Genomic DNA, 22,535 nt, shown 5'->3' on the forward strand with positions numbered 1-22,535 from the left:
ATCAGAACACCCACAGACCAATCACAGCCTCAGCTAATCCCCTCGCTCAGACTCCCGCTGCCCACTCCACGCCATCTCTCTAAACCATAAACCAGCCACTGCTGTCCCCAGGAAACTACAGCACACAAAACAACTTTAAAATACATTTTATTATTATTAAGCATATTGTCCTTATAGTGTACATTGACATAATTGCAAAAGTAAGATACGGAATTAAAAATAATTAATATTAATAAATTAATAAATTAATAAAAACTACTTAAAACACTATAAAAAAAAGCATTTGTTACCTGTTACCCCACTTTATACTCTAACTATAAACTTCACCATTAAAAATAAATCCTTCAGAGATGTATATATATATTTTTGCATTGTTGTGTGGCTCCAAACCTCTCCCATCTATGCTTTAAAATATTTTTCATGATAAATCCATAATATTTAAGTTAAAATACAAATTTTAGTTGTTTCTCTCAGTCCTGTTGCCGTAACACATTACCCTGATCATCTGAAAGATCTGGAACATTCTACAACAGGAAGTGACGTCATCAGCTGGTTCTTGTTCTGAAGATCATGGAAAGACCAGTATTAAGTTTCCTCATTAGTTTTTTCTGTATATTTGATCTTATTGTAACGATGACTGAGGAGCTCAATCTCAACACTCAGTCCTGTTACCTAAAATAATTCTTACATCTTATTCTTATTTGTTTATAACTAAAATACAAATTTTGTGAAAATCACTAGAATGTGCTCAGTGTCCTCATGCTATTAGCATAGCCGCCATTTAGCTATTTTTCATGTTTTACTACTTTTATGCTGAAAACTCATTCCTGTTATTCAAAACATAAAAAGTAACAGGATTGAGTTCCAGAAACAGGAGTGAGTTTCAGTAACAGGAATGATTTTTGGTCATAAATATAAATTATTTGAACATGCAGTCAAATATTTCTTTAAAATAAAGACTTTCTTGAGAGAAAATTAAAAGAAATTAGTGGATTTGCCTTTAAACATGTTTTTTAAATGAGTTTCATATGAGTTTTATAACCATCTTCAAATTAGAAACCTTGTAAAAAATTAAAAAGTAAAGTGAAGTTGCGTGAGTGACCAGTACATATTTTAAATAGTTAAATATATGTGTTATTAGATTCAGAGTTGAAATAAAAGATAAAAAATAAGTTTAATTTGGAATTTGGGAGTAGTGAACTATAGGACTCTGTGGGCGTGGCCTAAGCTTTTGTTCTTAATGTCTTTTTTATTTTTTCTCCTTGCATTACTTTTAGGCTACTTTTAAACCTTAAGAAGTTTTAAAACCAGTACTTTTTTAAAACAATTTTACTTAAAGAGTAAAAAGCTTGAGTTTATATATGTTTTACTTTTAACACCTTGTAGTTAAGGTGCAGTCAGTAAGATTAAAAACTGGTAGATTTTTATCACGAGGGTAAAAGCTGTTCTTTAGTCTGGTGTTTCTGGCTGTTAGTATTATTTTTATTATTTGAATTCACTTTCTATACACATATTCTGATATTCTGTTTATATTTGATACAGTTTTATTGTACATACTGATTTTAATTTCCCAAGATAAAGCGTCTGTGTTTATTTTACTGCTCACTACTTCATTACCATTCCTCCTATCATCCCAGTTTGGCTTTAAACAGGTAGCAGGGGAAGGGCGTTAGTTACAGATTGGGAGAAGGCCATTACCCGAGTGCCAAAATCATTTATAGACGCTGTAGACATTACGGAGTTAAAAAAACAGAAAGGAAAGAGCAGGGAAGTGATTGCTGCAGCAGGGAGTTAATTAAGGGTTTATTCCCATTTGATCAGAGCAAAGCTCGGTGTAATTTTACCTGGATGCAATATAAAACCGCAAGCTGCCGCCGCAGCATCGGCTAATTATCGCTGTGGTCCTGTGGCCTGCAGGACTGCGGAGCTGTGTGATTATAAAAAGGGTTAAATGCAGAGCTGTGTGATTATAAAAAGGGTTAAATGCAGAGCTGTGTGATTTTAAAAGGGTTAAATGTAGATCTGTGATTTTAAAGGGGTTAAATGTAGATCTGTGTGATTTTAAAGGAGTTAAATGCAGAGCTGTGTGATTTTAAAAGGTTTAAATGTAGATCTGTGTGATTTTAAAGGAGTTAAATGCAGAGCTGTGTGATTTTAAAAGGGTTAAATGTAGATCTGTGATTTTAAAGGGGTTAAATGTAGATCTGTGTGATTTTAAAAGGGTTAAATGCAGATCTGTGGGATTATAAAGGGGTTAAATGCAGATCTGTGTGATTTTAAAGGAGTTAAATGCAGAGCTGTGTGATTTTAAAAGGGTTAAATGCAGATCTGTGTGATTATAATGGATTTAATTGCAGATCTGTGTAATTTTAAAAGGGGTTAAGTGTAGAGCGTCTTGTTTTAAAGGGGTTAAATGCTAAGCTTTCTGATTTTAAAAAGGTTAAATGCAGAGGTGTGTTGTTTTAAAAGGGTTAAATGTAGATATGTGTGATTTTAAAGGGGTTAAATGCAGAGCTGTGTGATTATAAAAAGGGTTAAATGCAGAGCAGTGTGATTTTAAAAGGGTTAAATGTAGAGTTGTATGATTTTAAAAGGGTAAAATGCAGAGCTGTGTGATTTTAAAAGGGTTAAATGCCGAGATCTGTGATTTTAAAGGGGTTAAATGTTAGGCTCTGTGATTTTAAAATGGCTAAATGCAGAGCTGTGTGATTTTAAAAGGGTTAAATGCAGAGCTATGTGATTTTAAAAGGGTTAAATGCCGAGATCTGTGATTTTAAAGGGGTTAAATGTTAGGCTCTGTGATTTTAAAATGGCTAAATGCAGAGCTGTGTGATTTTAAAAGGGTTAAATGCAGAGATCTGTGTGATTTTAAAGGGGTTAAATGTTAGGCTCTGTGATTTTAAAATGGCTAAATGCAGAGCTGTGTGAGTTTAAAAGGGTTAAAACCAGGGCTCTATGATTTCTAAAGGAGTTAAAGGCTAAGCGTTCTGATTTAAAAATGATAAAATGCAGTGATGTGTGAATTTTAGAAGGGATAAACGCAGAGCGTTCTGATTTTAAAAGGTTTAAGTGCAGAGCCATCTGATTTTTAAAGTGGTTAAATGCTAAGCTTTTTATTTTAAAAGGGTTAAATGCAGAGCTCTGTGATTTCTAAAGGGGTTAAATGCTAAGTGTTGTGATTTTATTAGGGTTCAATGCAGTCCTGTGATTTTAAAGGGGTTAATTGCAGAGCTGTGTGATTTTAAAAGGGTTAAGTATAAAACTCTATGATTTTTAAAGGGGATAAATGCTAAGCTTTGTGATTTTAAAAAGGTTCAATGCAGAGCTGTGAGATTATTTATTCATATTTATAGTATAATTAAATAAAAAATGATGTTTATTTTTATTTTATCAAACTGAAAACCTCTGGAATATAATCAAGAGGGAGATGGATGATCACAAACCATCAAACCACCAAACTGAACTGCTTCAGAAACTGAAGTGATCTCTTCTATTTTTTCCAGAGCTGTATATAAACATTAATGTAATTTATCTGCGTGACTCTCTCTCTCTCTCACTCTATCTCTCTCTCTCAGACACATATATATATATTGGTTGTTTGGAGGCTTTTCACACCCAGTCCTCCACACGGCTCTCAGATTTTGGTGTGAGTGATAAAAGTCTCAGATCAATGTCTGTCACTCCGAACACCACCATCCAACCATCCATCCATCCATCCATTCCCACAGTGAAGAGTTAGTGTAGTGCTGCTGCTACAGTGAGTGGATCAGACACAGCAGTGCTGCTGGAGTTTTTAAACATCTTAAACAGCAGCAGAGCTTCTGAATATATCTACACTGATGGGCGTGGTGTTCTGGAAATGAGGTGTGTTCAGGTACATTTCTGGAGTTTTATCTTGTTTATCTTGGTAACAGAAAACACAGGAGCTCCACTGACTGAATACAACCTAGACAGACGCCAACAGTCAGACGTTCATCGCTATCTCAGTAACACAACCCAACTTTTACATCAACAATAAACAGAATAGTAAATAAAATAACATTGCTGTTCCCGTAAATGAGCTGCTGGAGCTCCTTCACAGCGTCAACCAGCAGCTCAGTTTCCTCTGCTGAGAAGAGTTTGTTGAACACGTCCAGGTAGCTGCACCGGTACAATAGCAATCCACCAAAGTCAGAGCTCACCTGATCTACTCTTAAAAAGGAATGATGAGCAACAGACATCAGTTTAAACTTACCCATGATTGATTAAGAGAATTAGTACATGCCTTTTTCGCTTTGCGTTTCGAGCTGCGCAAGGTGTACTTTTCCTGTCGTTATGATAGCAAAGAGACTCTGACACGCCCTAAATCAAGCTGTGCAGTGTGGTACAGTTGACGGCTCACATATAGATTGATAATATGTGTTTAAGTTATAGGTTATAGGTTATTATAACTCAGGCTAGTTGTTCTCTCTCTTTTTTTCTCTCTTTCCTGTGGAAATTTTTTTTTCACACAAACACAGAAAAAAAAACTTCTTCTTCTCTTCTTTTTATTCAGGCTTTTATTCCCTCACTTCCAGCTCGGCCCATTTCTCGCCTCCTCGCTCAGAAAAGCGCCGAGCTCCGGTTTCGCCCGCCGGCCATCCACCTTTGTTGTACGCTCATTTCATCCCGTTTTCCGCCATTCGGAAATTCCAAAGGTGAATTAAATACAGTATGAGCTCCATTCTCTTTCTCTCGCTTCTTTTCTTCTCCTCCATTTTGTCCTTTCCGCCGTCTCGGTTTTCACCTGGAAACGCAGAATCGGATGGTAATATTTACTGTTTAGAGAATCCGATTCCCTCCATTATCTCTGCTCTCGCTCCTTCTGAACACAAATCTGATACCTTTCCCTGGGACATTCTGATTTAAAGAATGCTCATCCCTCCATCCTTCTATCTCTCTTTATTCCTCCACCCCTCCGTCCTGAAACGCAATGAATGTAAAATGTATGAGATTCTGCACATTTCTGTTCACCTGTTCCTCATAAAATAGATATCTACTCTATATAAAATCAATTCCAGTTCCAAACGTTGACTTTAAAAGTCAAGACTAGGTCTGTCACAATAATTTCAATATCGATTTATCGTACAATAAATGAACATGAGCTCAATAATTTTTGATAATCGTGATATTTTTTCGTCTATTGCGTTCATTGGTATGTTTGTTCAAATATATATATATATATATATTTTTTTTAGTCAGAATAACTATTCTAATCACAATAACTGTGAATCTATCACATATCGTCGCTGTCCAATGAAAAACACTTATCTCCAAAACAGCAACTTTACAGGAGAGACAAAAAAAACTTGTAAACGTTTAATGGAAGTCAATGTAAAAAGAGTTTATTTCAGGTCATTTTGAAGAGTTTCTATTGGTGCGTTCATCAAGAATTTTTTTTTACAGGGACAGTTTGTCTGTTCAAATTATTTCTAATTCTTCTCTTCAGTTCTGCTGAAACTGAGACTCAGTTCTTAATCATGTTAATCTGAGCTAAAGGCTAAAGCTACTGTTTCCATGTGGGTCAGCCAGACGTCTTCCTGTAGCAGCTTTTTTTCTCCAGTTTCTAAGAGTCAACTTCTACTTTCAATAGAATTTATGTTTTTTTGTATCATTTCTGGTTATTGACTAGACTTTAAAATAGCTTAAAAGGCAAAAATAAAGGTAACTAATGGAGGTGTTCTATGATTTAGACCACTATTGTACATATATTTATATTAAACACATTTTTCAGACAGTTCTATTGCTGAAATTCACCAGTACAGGTGAATTAATACAGTATATTCTGTTCTCTTCGTTCCCTCGCTTCTTTTCTTCTCTGTTTAGAGAATCAGATTCCCTCCATTATCTCTGCTCTCGCTTTTCCTTAAGACATTCTGATTCAGAGAATGCTCATCCCTCCATCCCTCTATCCCTCTATCCCTCTATCTCTGAGAGCAGTGCAGTAAATAAATGTAAAATGTAGAATTGGATCAGTGTGTCCGGTGTGTGTGTGTGTGAGAGTGTGTGGGATCAGTGGCGTGACCCTGTTTGTGGAGAACATGATATATCTCCCAGCCAATCTGTGTTTCCCTTTTTATTCTCTGTTTTGTTCGTATTTTCCTCTTTATTCCTCTCTTTTTTACTCCCCCCCTCCTCCTGAGATATGTGATTGCGGGAGCGCGGTGTTGCCCGTATTGTGCCGTGTCATATAAGCTACTTTTCTTTATTTATATAATGATTATATTATAGAATAAAAATGAAAAGTCAACTTTAAACTGAGAATAAATGCACTAGAATTTAAATATCATTTTTAAAAAATATCCTAAATAATTAAAACACACATAAAATAAAACCAGTGAACATTTTAACAGTGAACATCCAACTCTTAACAGCTTCACGTTAATGCACTTTCCTCATTAAAAAATAAATAAAATATATATACGTATATATAGTACGCAGGGATGTACGATAATATATATATATATATATATATATATATAATGTACGACAAAATATATATAAACAATTGCAGTAGTTTATTTTTAAAATTAATAAAAAACATTATTTTTTTCATATCGGCAAGAATGTTGTCATAAAAATATATTATTATATAATTTATAATATAATTCATTTATATAATTTATATAAATTATATAATATAATTTATTTTATTTTATTTTATTTATTTTTTTTGGCAGTAGTTTATTTTTTTAATTAATTAAGATGATTTCGTTATTTTCATATTGGCACAAGAATGTTTTCATAAAAATACCCTGATTGTATTTAGGGCCATATATTTTATTTTGAAGTAGTTACTTCAAATACATTTTTCCATTCATGCCAGTTTAGTACTGTTGCACCTTCAATATACCAGTATAAACCCCTGATCTCTGCAGCTCCTTTAAAGTGATTGTTGGTCTCTCTGAGTCTTGCTTGAGCGCCTAGGGCCCTTTTTTATTTTTCAGCCTACCAAAAAGTACATCACCTTGCTCATTGCTATCTTACACCCAGCCAGCACTGATGGGCATGGTGTTCTGGAAATGAGGTGTGTTCAGGTACATTTCTGGAGATTTGCTTGTTTATCTTGGTAACAGAAAACACAGGAGCTCCACTGACTGAATACAACCTAGACAGACGCCAACAGTCAGACGTTCATCACTATCTTGGCAGTGAATGGTAAATGCAGGCTCTAATTACCTCTAATTTTAGCTCTAATTACCTTCAGAGTATCAGTCAGATCAGTGACACAATCATACGTAAATTAGGTGTTTGAATAAAGTAAATTTGAGGTAATTTTCCCGGAATAGGTTAATATTTAAATGACTCACAGGTTGAGGCCAATTGTGAGCCAATTACGTCCTCGTTAAGACCACAGCTTTCATCTGTGTGATCATTAAGCTTCACAGAACAAAGGTTGAATGATTATTCAGGCAGCATTTTTCACTTATTTTTGCCTGATTTAATGAATGTTTAATTATATTAACCCAATATGACTTTCTTTTAAATATTCATCCATTAAAATCCTTTAAAATATATGAATATATAAATAGGACAACACAGAATATTAGCATTGTTTGTAATCCAGACAAATCTTTTAATTTATGAAACATTTCACAAAGTATTTCATACTTTTATACTGAAAAGTCTGATTCTTAGAGTTGCAAAAGTGCAGTTTGACTATTTTAGCAATCGTGCAGATTGATTTAGGGCGTGTCTGTGTGTCTTTGCTATCGTAACGACGGGAAAAGTACAGCTTATTACTAAAGAACCATCAAATAAGAGCATATAAATCAGATAACTCATCAAGAATCTACAAAATCCTGAAAAGACTCATATAGATCATTTCTCCCAGTTACTGATTGTTGAAAATGTAGCTTTGTTAATGTTCTATTCTGACTATATTTTGAAGACCAGAGATTCAGAAATTAATTTCTTGGTAGCTGTAAAACCTGCAAATAACATCCTTTTTTTATTATTAAAGGTAACTGAAGGTCTAAATCATCATTATGTAGAAGACTTATATTAATGTGGCACGAGTGGAATGCTAAGACCAAGTAAATTAGATTAGATTAGTACATCTAGTGTAAGAATCTATATTTTAACTATGTTTGGACATTCCCAAAACATGTGAATTGATGTCCCAGGTGCAGAAATACAGATATGAATATACAGATATAATTAGAAATAAGTTTAATTTGATATCTCCTATATGGTGTTGCTTAAGCTCTATGTATAATTTTGTAATGAATAAGCCGATGAGCCAAATTTTTTGGAAGTTTGGTGTAAATTGTTCCATACTCATTGGTTTAATGCAGTTTTCTACCAAATGAGAATGATGTCTGAATGACTTTCCTTTAATCTAATATAGTTTAACATGGTTTAAAGATATAAAACACTTTCTGAACAAATAATATATATATTTTTTGATAAGTGTGCATGAGTTGCATGATTACAACATACCAACTTGTGCAACTTTTGTTTTAAACACAGTTTGATTTGTATTAGCTTGTGTTAGCTTTATATAAAATAAAAATAGCATTAAAAAACAGACGCCTACGTCACAGAACATTTTCTTTAGCCCGGCCTGAGCCGGCCCGAGGAAAGTGTTGGGAAATCAGTTGGAGTCAGGCATCGAGTCGGACTCAGTCTCGGGCAGAAAACTTCAATTCTAGGTCCAGTTTCAGCGTTTTCAGGTGGAATACTCCTATTTTACCTATTTTACCTTTTAAACCCGTGAAGCAGCTGTTTGATTACTGCAGCAGCAGCAGAGACACAGGGAAACACTGACCCTTTCAGAGCTGAAATTAATCTACTGATATAACGCTGGACGACTCCCACATCAAAACAAGCTCCTCCTAAACTCCTCCCTCCTCAGATCCTCGTCTGCTGCCACCACTTCATTAAACTCTGCATTGTTGTCTAGAAGCCGCTTCCAGAGCATCATGCCAAAGGAATCCAACCTGGCCCAAATCTGACCCCTCGTCCTGTAAAATCACTGTAATAAACCTTACTGTGCATTAAAAACTGTATAAATAAAGAATATACTGTATAAAAATTATATACTTTATAACAGAATAACAGAATAACATCATTAAAAGAGTTTATCCAAAACAACAGATTTACAAGAGCGAGATAAAAGCTTCTTACTGTAAATTTTTAGTGGAACTTTCAAAGTAAAAAGAGTTTACTTTAGTAGTCGACTAATCTGACGATTATTTTTTAGATCAATTGCAATTGGTTTGTCCAGCAAAGGCAAAGTAGAGCAGGGGTTTCAAACCTTTTGCAACTCATGGCCTACTTAAATCCCCCATAAACCTTCATTGTGAGCCCGAGCCTGATTTAAACCCTACATGTTTCAGTAAGTAGAGTGTTAAAACTGACCTTTTTAACTACAGCTCCCAGGTTTAGAAGGTTCTGGAGGCTCTGGTGGTTTTAGCACTTCTGGTGGTTCTGTTGGTCTAGTGGATCTGTCAGCTCCAGAGATTGTCACTTCTAGAAGTTCTGTTGGTTCTGAAGCTTCTGTCGGTTCTGTCTGTTCTGTTGGTTCTAGCAGTTTTGGAGGTTCTAACGGTTCTGAAGTTTCTAGTGGTTCTGTCAGTTCTGAAGGTTCTGTTGGTTCTGGAGGTTCTGTCAGTTCCAGAGATTCTGTCAGTTCTTTCAGTTCTTTTGCTTTGGAGGCTCTGGGTCTGAGGTTTTAAAGTTCTGTTGATTCTGGAGGTTGTAGCGGTTCTGAAGGTTCTGGAGGCTCTGGTGGTTTTAGTACTTCTGTCAATTCTGGAGGTTCTTTTAATTCTGAGGGTTCTGTCTGTCCTGGAGGTTCTGTTGGTTGTGGAAGTTCTAAAACCTCTGTAGGTAGTGGTTTTCTAGTAGTTCTGTCAGTTCCAGAGATTCTGTCAGTTCTGGAGCTTTCATTGGTTATGGACATTCTAGCGGTTCTGAAGGTTCTGTGGGATCTGTTGGTTCTAGCAATTTTGGAGGTTCTGTCTATTCTGGTGGTTCTTTCGATTCTGGAAGTTCTGGTGGTTTTGACAGTTCTGTCGGTTCTGTTGGTTCTAGCGGTTTTAGAGGTTCTGTTGGTTCTGTGTGGTTCTGGTGGTTCTGTTGGTTCTGTGTGGTTCTGTGTGGACAGCGCAGGGGAGGCGGATGGTCTCTCTCTCTCTCAGGGGCTGGATTCGGGAGCTCTTCTAGATCTGAAGGTTCTGTTTGTTCTGGAGGAGTTCTGTTGGTTCTGTGTGGTTCTGTGTGGACGGTGTGCGGGGGAGGTGGATGGTCTCTTTCTCTCCGGGGTCTGAATCTCTGATAGGCTGGAGTCGGGAGCTCTTGTAGATCTGAAGGTTCTGTCTGTTCTGGAGGAGTTCTGGTGGTTCTGTTGGTTCTGTGTGGTTCTGGTGGTTCTAGCGGTTTTAGAGGTTCTGTTGGTTCTGTGTGGTTCTGGTGGTTCTGTTGGTTCTGTGTGGTTCTGTGTGGACAGCGCAGGGGAGGCGGATGGTCTCTCTCTCTCTCGGGGGCTGGATTCGGGAGCTCTTCTAGATCTGAAGGTTCTGTTTGTTCTGGAGGAGTTCTGTTGGTTCTGTGTGGTTCTGTGTGGACGGTGTGCGGGGGAGGTGGATGGTCTCTCTCTCTCCGGGGTCTGAATCTCTGAAAGGCTGGAGTCGGGAGCTCTTGTAGATCTGAAGGACCGTATGAAAGGCAAACAATAAGCAATCTGTTTGTCCAGCCCTGCAAAACGGCTCTCGCCTTTCATCCGCCGGCTCCCATTTCCGCGGGTCGCGACTTCCCTCAAACATCAATTACTGTTACGCTCGCCGTTTGATCTCCGGACCCGCTCCTCCACACAGCACCAGGACAGAGAACAACACCGCCCAGACAATAGATCTATTGTACTTTCTCCTTTATTCCCTCTGCTGCTTAATATACGCTCCCGTCTGCTCACCTGTTTTATACTTTACATTTTTTATTAATGAAGTCCTTCATTTTATCTGATACTCTGACTTACTGCACCTCAAATCAGATCAAATCAGATCAGGTAGATCAGGTTTATCATCACACATCTCATAGATACAGGTGTACAGGTGAATAAAACGCTTTAAAAGTTCAGCTGGAATTCAGGCTTTCAGTTAACAGCTGTGCTGAACTCATCAAGAGTTAATTACTTGAATTACTTGTATACAGTGAATAGCCCTATTTGAGTAATGTTCTAATCCAGATTATGAGAAACAACAACTACTCAATGAATTGTAACAACTTTAAAAGTATCCTCAAGCGCAATCGCAAAAAAAGACCATCAAAACATCATAAGGATGGAACTGGCACTCATCAGGAGCGCACCAGGAAAGGAAAAATAGCAAGATTTCCCTCTGTTGCACAGGACAAGATCATACCAGCCTCAGAATCCGTTTGGTTTAGTATTTAGGTTTGTTTAACACTGTTTTTAAGTTACTACATGATTCCTTATGTGTTCCTTCATAATCTGATAGATCACTTCACTATTCATTTACTATGTAGAGATAAAATTAATAAATAAAAATAAAATAAAACCATTGAATGAGAGAGTGTGTCCAAACACATTAATGCCTGAGGTCTTGGTCCACGTTATTTGAGTGCTGAAAAAGTCACTAAAATAAAGAAAATCATTAAATTAAGTTTGAGTAAAGGTTTTGTTTGAGTGTATTGAATCAACACCTTTACTAATACGCCGAAAATCTCTATATCTCTATAAACAAAAGTCAAAATTTCTTCTCATTAAATCCAGTTATTCCCATCCTATTCCCACTTCCCAACTCCTTGCACCCCCCCCCCCCCCCCACAACCACCACCGTCCCCGCCGCCGCCGCACACGCGTCTGTAGTTAATTCAGTGCTCAGCCGCGAGTTTGAGTCGCTCTCAGGAACACGGGCAGCTGCTCGCCTGACAAGTCCGCGGGATTAGGAAACAAAACCAGCTCATAATAAAATGAATCAATCACGCTGACATCCTGTTTAAACGTGGCGTTGGCCGTTGCGCCGCGCCGATGGGTCCGGCTGCATAAATACAGGGAGATGGTTGTTTTGGATAAACAATCTGAGAACCAGATTCATCTGTCTCATCTCCCCCCCTTGACCACCAATCCACTCCGCTCCGCTCCGGAGACTGATCCGGACCGCCAGCGTTTATCCATCTATAAATAATAATAAAACGGTTTTATTAGTGCTTTTAGATTGTTTTCATATTTGTAGTTGTAGTCTTTGGTTTGAATTCATTGACAACTTTACAGTTTCCCCCTTAACTTGGTTCCACCTTTACAGTTTCCCTTTGAAGAGTTTGGGTTGGGTTGGGTTGGTTTAGGATGCTTTGGGTTAGTTTGCTTTGTGAGGCTGAGTTTGGTTTGCATTGGTTTGGGTTTCTTTGGTTTGGTTTGCTTTGGGTTGATTTGCTTAGCTTTGGGTTGGTTTGGGTTGCTGTTATTTGGATTGGGTTGCTTTGGATTGCTTTGGTTTGGGCGCCTTTGGTTTGAGTTGGTTTGGTTTGGTTTTGATTGGGTTGCTTTGGTTTGAGTTGGTTTGGGTTGGGTTGGGTTGCTTTGGTTTGGGTTCCTTTGGTTTGCGTTGAATTGCTTTGATTTGGTTTGTGTTGATTTGGGTTGCTTTGGTTTGGGTTGGTTTGGGTTTCTTTAGATTGGTTTGCTTTTGTTTGGGTTGGTTTGCTTCGGTTTGCTTTGATTTGCTTTGGGTTGTTTCTTCTTGCTTTGGTTTGGTCTGGGTTGCTTTGAATTGGGGTTGGTTTGCTTTGGTTTCATTTGGTTTAGTTTGGTTTGGGTTGCTTTGGTTTTTGGTTTGGGTTGGGTTGGTTTGGTTTTGTTTGAGTTGGTTTGAGTTGCTTTGGTTTGGTTTGGTCTGCATTAGTTAATAGCTGTTGTAAATATTTTGGTAATAAAATCTTAAACTGCATCTGAACAGCTATTTAACTCAAACATGAAGAGTTTGTTTAGATGTGTGTGGTTTGTGCAATTACTTAAAACACCCTATGAAACGCTGCACTCTATTCTTCACCTAGCACTACCGTGCGCTGGCGAGAGAGCGGAGTTTCTTTTTCTGTTCTGTGTTCCGGAGGCCATATCATTAATGAATTAGATCAAGGTGACATCCACATTCTGAACCTGGGGAAAAAAGAGAGACGAAGGACACCAGCCTTCACTTTTTTTTCTTCGCTCGCTTCTTGTAACGTTTTTCGTGGGGAAATTTTGAGCACGGTGCACAAAAACGCTTTGCGTTGCCACTTAATGAATTACTTAATGCGGCCCTCCGTCATTTAATTGAATTAATTAGGGGCCTAATTGGGCTGAGTGATGATGGCTTCCGGGGTTGTGGAGCCCTTGATGAGCTGAAGGTAGGGCTTGGAAGTGTGTGTGAGCGTGAGGAAGGGCCTCCTGGGACTCAAACACACACACTCACACACACACTTGCAGGAGTCCACTGAATGGGGAACCGGAGGGAGCGATGTGTCCCCCGTCCCCCCGCAGGAGCTGGATTTGTGGAGGCTCAGCGTACGTCTCTCCAGAGTACTAATCCACTCCTCACCGAAAATAATAACATTCAGCACAATACTGAACACACTGAACACACTGAACATGAGCGCCGACAGTGTAAACAGTGAAAGTAGGGTGTAATAAAATATTAATATACATTAATATATTGCAATATTTTGGTTTGAAGTCAGGGAAGAAAAAGGTAGAGTGAGAGTAGATTGAAATAGATTTAAGGTAGACAGAGGTAGAGCAGAGGAAGAGTGAAGGTGGAGTGAAGGTACAGAGTGAAGTAGAGTGAGATAGTGTGAAGGTTTAGTGAATTAGAATGAGGTAGAGTAAGTTAGAGGGAAAGTGTAGTGAGGTAGAATGGTAGTAGAGTGAAGGTACATTGAGGTAGAGTGAGGTAGAGTGAAGTAGAGTGAGGTAGAGTGAAGTATGGTGAAGCAGAGTGAAGGTACAGTGAGGTAGGGTGAAGGTAGAGTAAAGGTAGACTGAAGTAGAGTGAGGTAGAGTGAAGGTAGGGTGAGGTAGAGTGAAGGTAGAGTGAAGATACAGTGAAGTAGAGTGAGGTAGAGTGAAGGTAGGGTGAGGTAGAGTGAAGGTACAGTGAAGTAGAGTGAGGTAGAGTGAGGATAGAGTGAGGTAGAGTGAGGTAGATTGAGGTAGAGTGAGGTAGAGTGAAGTAGAGTAAGGTATAGTGAAGGTATAGTGAAGGTACAGTGAGGTAGAGTGAGGTAGAGTGAAGGTAGGGTGAGGTAGAGTGAAATAGAGTGAGGTAGAGTGAGGTAGAGTGAAGGTACAGTGAGGTAGAGTGAAGTAGAGTAAGGTATAGTGAAGGTATAGTGAAGGTACAGTGAGGTAGAGTGAAGGTAGGGTGAGGTAGAGTGAAATAGAGTGAGGTAGAGTGAGGTATAGTGAAGGTACAGTGAGGTAGAGTGAAGAAGAGGGAAGTAGAGTGAGATAGAGTGAGGGTACAGTGAGGTAGAGTGAAGGTAGAGTGAGGTAGAGTGAAGGTAAAGAGTTAGAGGTATGTAGAGTGAGGTAGAATAAAGGAAGAGTGATGTGGAGTAAATGTAGAGTGAGGAAGAGTGAGATAGAGTGAAGGTAGTAAGAGGTAAAGTGAGGTAGAGAGGCAGTAGATTGAGGTAAAGTGAGGTAACAGCACAGAACCAATCTACTCCTTATCCCCAGAATAATAAATTGAACCCAAGCCAAATTCTGAAAAACCTTCAAGAAGATTAAAGTAATTTACACTTTTAATTTATAGTTTTTTACAATAATATCAGGAGATCCAACACAGTTACTATAAACGCTATTTTTTATCACGTCGTACCTTTCTAACGTGTGTGTGTGAATCCAGCGTGCTAACCTGCTGGCTGTGTGTTGCAGGTCTGACGGCGGCGGCCATGGCGGAGGCGATGAAGCTGCAGAAGATGAAGCTGATGGCCATGAACAACATCCACGGAGCCGGGAGCCAGAACGGCACCGAGTCCGAGAACGAAGAGCTCAACTCCAACGCAGGTAAGAGACGACACAATACTGCCCCCTATACACCACAACACGAGCCGCATGAAAATATATCACCAGTTAGAGTGATATCACATCAGGTGTGGGGTTATTTTTAAAAGCTCATAAAATATTTGATATATCTGATTTTTTTTTTTGTCTTTTTCTGCAATTTAAAATATACTGACTACATCCCAAATCCAGACTGTTGGGTCAGGTCACAGAGGTAAAGAGAGGTATGATGAGGAAGAGTGTGGTAGAATGAGTGTAGATCGAGGTAGAGTGAGGTAGGATGAAGCAGAGTGAGGTAGGATGGGTGTAATGTGAGGTAGAGCTAGGTATGATGAGGTAGAGTGAGCTAGAATGAACAGCTTAAGGTCAAATTTGTGCAGTGTGAGGTAAATAGATGTATGATGAGGTAGAATGACTGTAGTATGATGTAGAGTGAGGATAGTGTGAGGTAGAGTGAGGTAGGATGATGGTAGTGTGAGGTAGAATGAAGTAGATTGAGCTAGAATAAGTGTAGTGTGAGGTAGAATGAGGTGGAGTGAGGTAGAATGGCTGTAGTATGATGTACAGTGAGTGTAGTGTGAGGTATAATGAGGTAGAGTGATGTAGAGTGAGGTAGAATGAGGTAGAATGGCTGTAGTATAATGTACAGTGGGTGTAGTGTGAGGTAGAATGAGGTAGAGTGAGGTAGTGTGAGGTAGAATGAGGTAGAGTGAGGTAGTGTGAGGTAGAATGAGGTAGAGTGAGGTAGAATGAGGCAGAGTGAGGTAGAATGACTGTAGTATGATGTAGAGTGAGGATAGTGTGAGGTAGAATGAGGCAGAGTGAGGTAGAATGGCTATAGTGTGATGTACAGTGAGTGTAGTGTGAAGGTAATGTGAGGTAGAGTGAGGTAGAGTGAGGTAGAATGACTGTAGTATGATGTAGAGTGAGTGTAGTGTGAGGGTAATGTGAGGTGGAGTGAGGTAGAATGGCTGTAGTATGATGTAGAGTGAGTGTAGTGTGAGGGTAATGTGAGGTAGAGTGAGGTAGAATGGCTGTAGTATGATGTAGAGTGAGTGTAGTGTGAGGGTAATGTGAGGTAGAGTGAGGTAGAATGACTGTAGTATGATGTAGAGTGAGTGTAGTGTGAGGGTAATGTGAGGTAGAGTGAGGTAGAATGACTGTAGTATGATGTAGAGTGAGTGTAGTGTGAGGGTAATGTGAGGTACAGTGAGGTAGAATGGCTGTAGTATGATGTAGAGTGAGTGTAGTGTGAGGGTAATGTGAGGTAGAGTGAGGTAGAATGGCTGTAGTATGATGTAGAGTGAGTGTAGTGTGAGGGTAATGTGAGGTAGAGTGAGGTAGAATGGCTGTAGTATGATGTAGAGTGAGTGTAGTGTGAGGGTAATGTGAGGTGGAGTGAGGTAGAATGGCTGTAGTATGATGTAGAGTGAGTGTAGTGTGAGGGTAATGTGAGGTAGAGTGAGGTAGAATGGCTGTAGTATGATGTAGAGTGAGTGTAGTGTGAGGGTAATGTGAGGTAGAGTGAGGTAGAATGACTGTAGTATGATGTAGAGTGAGTGTAGTGTGAGGGTAATGTGAGGTAGAGTGAGGTAGAATGGCTGTAGTATGATGTAGAGTGAGTGTAGTGTGAGGGTAATGTGAGGTAGAGTGAGGTAGAATGGCTGTAGTATGATGTAGAGTGAGTGTAGTGTGAGGGTAATGTGAGGTAGAGTGAGGTAGAGTGAGATAGAATGGCTGTAGTATGATGTAGAGTGAGTGTAGTGTGAGGGTAATGTGAGGTAGAGTGAGGTAGTATGACTGTAGTATGATGTAGAGTGAGTGTAGTGTGAGGGTAATGTGAGGTAGAGTGAGGTAGAATGACTGTAGTATGATGTAGAGTGAGTGTAGTGTGAGGGTAATGTGAGGTAGAGTGAGGTAGTATGACTGTAGTATGATGTAGAGTGAGTGTAGTGTGAGGGTAATGTGAGGTAGAGTGAGGTAGAATGACTGTAGTATGATGTAGAGTGAGTGTAGTGTGAGGGTAATGTGAGGTAGAGTGAGGTAGAATGACTGTAGTATGATGTAGAGTGAGTGTAGTGTGAGGGTAATGTGAGGTAGAGTGAGGTAGAATGACTGTAGTATGATGTAGAGTGAGTGTAGTGTGAGGGTAATGTGAGGTAGAGTGGGATATTTTTCCCAACCCTAATATCCACTACATAGCAATTACCCAGCAGCTTAATAAAACACTCCTTTATTAATCAATCAACCAATCAGATCAACCAACCAACCAATCAACCAATCAAATTAGATCAGATCAGATCAGATCAGTGGCATTATGAATCATTATTATCAAAGAGTCAGAATAAAGTGAACAGATCTCTGATCCTGTAAAAAAACACGGTAAAGGTTAAGAGTGAGTTGGGGGCATATAAACCCACCCACACACACACACACACACACACACACACACAACACACACACACACACACACACACACAACACACACACACACACTCATATGACCTGAGGTAATGGGTTCTTATCCATGTCTCCCTCTGTGCTATAGCTGCGCTTTATTGGGGCTAATGACGTCCTTAATGTTCACCACCTGACTGCGCATTTAGATTGTGATGTTACCAAAGGCACACACACACACACACACATATAGTCACACACACACATACACACACACACACACACACCTACACACAGTCACATACACACACACACACACACACACACGTCATGCTTTATCACAGTGAACAATGGCAAGTGCAGACAAATGCCATCCTTTCTTATTGCCACAAGCAATAGAGCTCACACACACACACACACACACACACACATGCGTACATATATACACTCACACAGCGTGTACGTGAGTGTGAATATGCAGAAGAAGATATAAATACAGGAAAAAGAGCCGGCCCTGTCAGCTGGTGGACAGGATGAAACGCCCGCAAGCAGCAAAACGACAAAAACAGCAGCATTTACCCAGAATTCCTGTGTTTCAGACCAACATTAACATGAGACATGAGACTGAGACATCCCACAATACTCTGCTTTTAACTTTCATTTTTAATCCTTTCAACTACTTGTATCTACTCGGTGCACCTGCACTTTATAGTACCATTTCTACTATTCTACACTATAGTGCTGGGCAATATGGGAAAAATCATAAATCACGATATGGAATATTTTATATAACAATAACCATATGTTAGTGCAGCAATATATATGTGAATATATCAAATGAAAACAGATGAGGTAGATGAAGTAGCTAATTTTTTAAAAAGGACAATGCGTCTCCATTGTTCAGCTCTCATGAGTTTAATAACGTAAAGCACGTCTCAAACCGGCGTGTCCGCGCGTGACCTTCAAATAACGTAAAGCAGCGTCACGTCGCTGAGATTACTTTATTATCACTTATATAAACCGAGTTTATGCAAAGTGACCACGCCAATACATTTCATCGTAACCTACTTTATATATTTGCATGAATAATTGATGAAATTACTGTAGAAACGATAGGGATGATAGAAGATAAGTAGCAGATAGACACTTTTCTATCGTCCTCACGATATTTATCATCATATCACACAGCACTAATACACTATATCCTATAATCTGTATGAACTACTGTATAATATACAATCTATAGTCTTTTAAAGAGTTACTGCAGTCAGCACATAATGCACTTTACCATATATTATACAAATTTGCATACTTAAATTTTACTTACACTTGGTCATTTTGTATTTTGCTCTGTTGCTTTCTTCACTCATCACTCATAACTTACTGGACTTATGCTTGTGTACTTTGATCATGTTTCTCAGTCTATCTTGTGCTTATATATAGTTCAGATTTTGTATCCATCTATCTATGAATACATTCTATTTAAATGTTGATACCTGCACCAAGAAAAAATCCTTGCACTATTCACACTTGAAAAATTAAGATTCTGATTCTGATTCTGATTAGGGGAATACACGGAGTGAGAAATCCATTTACTGTGATAAAATACAGCAGATCATATATCTCTATATATTTACATAAGGAATCTAAGAAATCAGATTATATTGTTAACAATACTACTTAAATAAATAGAAAGGGGTATAGAGAGAGAGAGAGAAAGAGAGAGAGAGAGAGAGAGAGAGAGGGAGAGAGAGAGAGAGAGAGGCACAGTTCTACACTCACACACATTAACACACTTACACACACAGCTCTAACACACACTAACACCCCACACACTCAGGACCAGACACCAATCAGATTCAACCAAATTACAAAACAACTCCAACAAAACTACATCAGCTATTGGGAAACTCAAACTAAATCTCAGAGTAAACTACAGTGTTATTCGGCCCTAAACCGTCAGTACAGAGCAGCGGAATACCTGAGCACCCTGACTGACCCCAAACTGAGGTCCACCCTGACCAGGTACAGACTCAGTGCCCACAGCCTGGCCATAGAGACGGGCAGGCACAAGAAATCCTGGCTGCCCAAAGAGCAGAGAGTGTGCCCACACTGCCCACTGAACAGACCAGAGACAGAGCTGCACTTCCTTACAGAATGTCCCAAATATTCCCAGATTAGAACCCAATTCTACACCAAATTCACCCACAAATTACCTGCATTTAAAAACATCCCCGATCCAGAAAAACTCCCCTACCTGCTGGGGGAACACAGTGAGTGCTGCACTCTGGCAGCGCAGTACGTCCAGGCCTGCCACAGCCTGAGGGACAGTGAGTGACCACAGATACACTGCTGTACAGAACTACAAGCTCTATTACTCTTTATTATAAATCATATGTTTTTTTTTTTTTTCTTATAATAATTAATTTAATTGTTTACTTAAACTTGTGTTCAAATTTACCTGTACAGTTATCTTATGTTAAATTTTGTCAGGAATATATATATATTTGTTAATCACAGCTTTGGCAATACAAATGTGAAAATTTGTCATGCTAATAAAGCAACTTTGAATTTGAATTTGAGTTAGAAGCAAAAGAGTGAGGGGTAGAAAAAAAGTAAGGGAGAGAGAATGAGAGTTAGGAGTGAAAGAGAAAGAGTGTGTGAGAGAGAGGAAGCAGGTAAAGAGTGAAGGATGGAGAAAAAGAGTGACAGAGAGACGGTAGAGTGGTTGGAGGTAAAGAGGGAAGGATGGAGAGAAAGAGAGAGAGAGAGTAAGACAAAAAGGATGGTGGAGAGAATTAAAAAGAGAAAGAGGTAAAAAGAGAGGTCGAAAAACAGGTAAAGACAGAGAGGTAGTAAAGACAGGTAAAGAGAGAGAGGTAAAAAGAGAGTGAGAGAGGTGTAGAGAAAGAGGAGTGAAGAGACAGAGGTAAACAGAGAGAGAGAGGTAAAGAGTGAAGGATTGAGAGAGAAAGGTACAAAAAAAGAGCCGTAAAGAGAAATGGAGAGGTACAGAGAGACAAAGGGTATAAAGAGAGAGAGTTAGAAGCAAAAGAGTGAGAGGTGGAAAGAGAGTAAGAGAGAGAGAATTAGATTTAGGAGTGAAAGAGAAAGAGAAAGAAAGAGTGTGCGAGAGAAAGGTAGCACGTAAAGAGTGACAGAGAGATGGTAGAGTGGTAGGAGGTGAAGAGGGGAGGAAGGAGAAAGAGAGAGAGAGTAAGACAGGAAGGATGGTAGAGTTAAAAAGAGAGAGGGAGACGTAAAGAGAAAAAGGGTGTTATAGAGAGAGAGAGAGAGAGAGAGAGAGAGAGTTAGGAGCAAAATAGTGAGAGATAGAAAAGGTATGATTTGTGGGTATAATTAATTAATTAATTAATTAAATAATTGATTGGTTAATTAATTAAGTGAAATCTCGATAAGCGAGCTGTATTTCTCACCCCTTTGGTCAGTGATTTAGTTTTCTGTGTGGTTTAGTGAAAGCGTGTGTGTGTGTGTGTGTTTGTGTGTGTGTGTGTGTGTGTGTGTGTGTGTGTGTGTTATGTGGGGGGTGCTGGCTGGAATGTGATCTAGTGTCCTTGCAACTCTCAAGTTAAACAAACAGCTTCTAAAGCTTTGTGTCCAACTTTAACCCCTGCTCTCGCGCTCTCTCTCTCTCTCTCTCTCTCTCTTTCGCGTTCTCTCTCTCTCTTTGCCAAGAGTAACCCACCCCCCCACCCCCCCGACAGCTGCAGAGCCCTTATGTCTGTGTTTTTTCTGCACTCTTTCATACGTTTCTCTCTTTTCTTCGTCCCTCTTTTCGCTCTCGCGAGTCGTGTTTTGGTTCCCTCCCCTCTCTCTCGCGCTCGCTCTCAGTGGCAGCCTGTTTTTTCTTTCTTTTCCTTTTTTCCGGGGAGGACATCAAAGGGATCTGGCTAATCTGTGTTCACCCCCCAACACACACACACACACACACTCCATGTGGATCTCACCACAAAAAGCTGGGGAGATATCTGCAGCAGGCAGTGAGTGAAGATAGGCTCGATTTCAATCTCTCTCTCTCTCTCTCTCTCTCTCTCTCTCTCTCTCTGGTTTAAACGGTGACCCTAGTCCCTTCTCGAGAGGGCGCGAGAGGCAGCGGTAGAAAGCGCGCGTGTGTGTTTGGAGTGGGACCACAGGGATGCAGTCGGTGTTTGATTGTTTTTTTTTCTTCTTTCTTTTAATTTTTGTGTTTGATCTCGCCCTCCCTCCCGCCCCCCTTCACTCACTGACCAATCAGCTACTGATTTGGCACAGAGTCACTCAGTCCTTTCGCTTTTTTGTAGTTTCGTCAACTCTCACAAAGTAGTGCAGCACAGGAGGATCAACACCGCCAGCTGTGCAGAGAGAGAGAGCGAGAGAGAGAGGGGAGCAAAAGTGTGAGGGATGGAAAGGGAGTACAAGAGAGAGAGAATGAGAGTTAGGAGCGAAAGAGAAAGAGAGGGAAAGAGTGTGAGAGAGATAAAACAGGTAAAGAGTGAAGGACTGAGAAAAAGAGTGACAGAGATACAGAGTGGTAGAATGGACAGAGAGAGTAAGAGAAAGTGTGTTATAAAGAGAGGTATAGAGAGAGGTAAAAAATAGAACATGGTAGAGAAAAAGAGGTAAAGATAGAGAGACAGAGAGAGGTACGAAAAAGAGTGGTTAAAGAGAGAGAGAGAAAGAGGAGAAAGGTAGAGAAAGAAGGGTAAATAGAGAGAGACAGATGGAGACAAATAGAGAGATAGAAGTAAAGAGTGAAGGATGGAGAGAGAGGTAGAAAAAGAGGAGGGGTACAAAAAAGAGAGGTAAAGTGAGATATATAGATAGAGAGAAAAAGGGTAGAGAGTGAAGGGAGAGTGAAGGATGGGGAAATAGGGGTGCAGAGAGAGAAAAAGGTACAAAAATCAGCATGAGGTAAAGAGAAAGTGAAAGAGAGAGGCAAAGAGAAAGAGATAGAAAGAAAGGAAGAAAGGTAAAGAGAGAGCAAAATAGAATGAGGTATAGAGAGAGGTAAAGAGAGATAGAGAGTGTGGTAGAGAAAGAGGTGTAAAGAGTAAAAGATGGAAAGAGAGAGGTAAAGAAAGGAAAGAGGTAAAGAGAAAGCGAAAGAGAAAGAGAG

At 39.3% G+C, this 22,535-nt stretch overlaps 1 protein-coding gene and 1 long non-coding RNA gene across 3 annotated transcripts in view; both read left to right on the plus strand.

Moving 5' to 3' along the window:
- The window catches only part of dacha (dachshund a), a 259,029-nt gene that overhangs the window by 151,860 nt on the left and 84,634 nt on the right, over positions 1–22,535 (plus strand). For both annotated transcript variants that reach the window (XM_049466752.1, XM_049466753.1), the window contains exon 3: positions 14,894–15,025. In XM_049466752.1, coding sequence (XP_049322709.1) covers positions 14,894–15,025 — 132 coding nt within the window. The remainder of the gene's footprint in view (positions 1–14,893; positions 15,026–22,535) is intronic.
- LOC125782505 (uncharacterized) lies at positions 16,085–17,353 on the plus strand. The gene is made up of 3 exons (XR_007425213.1): positions 16,085–16,173; positions 16,237–16,478; positions 17,182–17,353. It is a non-coding gene; the product is annotated as an uncharacterized LOC125782505 (long non-coding RNA).

Source organism: Astyanax mexicanus, chromosome 17 (assembly GCF_023375975.1).
Source record: "Astyanax mexicanus isolate ESR-SI-001 chromosome 17, AstMex3_surface, whole genome shotgun sequence".
NCBI lineage: Eukaryota > Metazoa > Chordata > Actinopteri > Characiformes > Acestrorhamphidae > Astyanax > Astyanax mexicanus.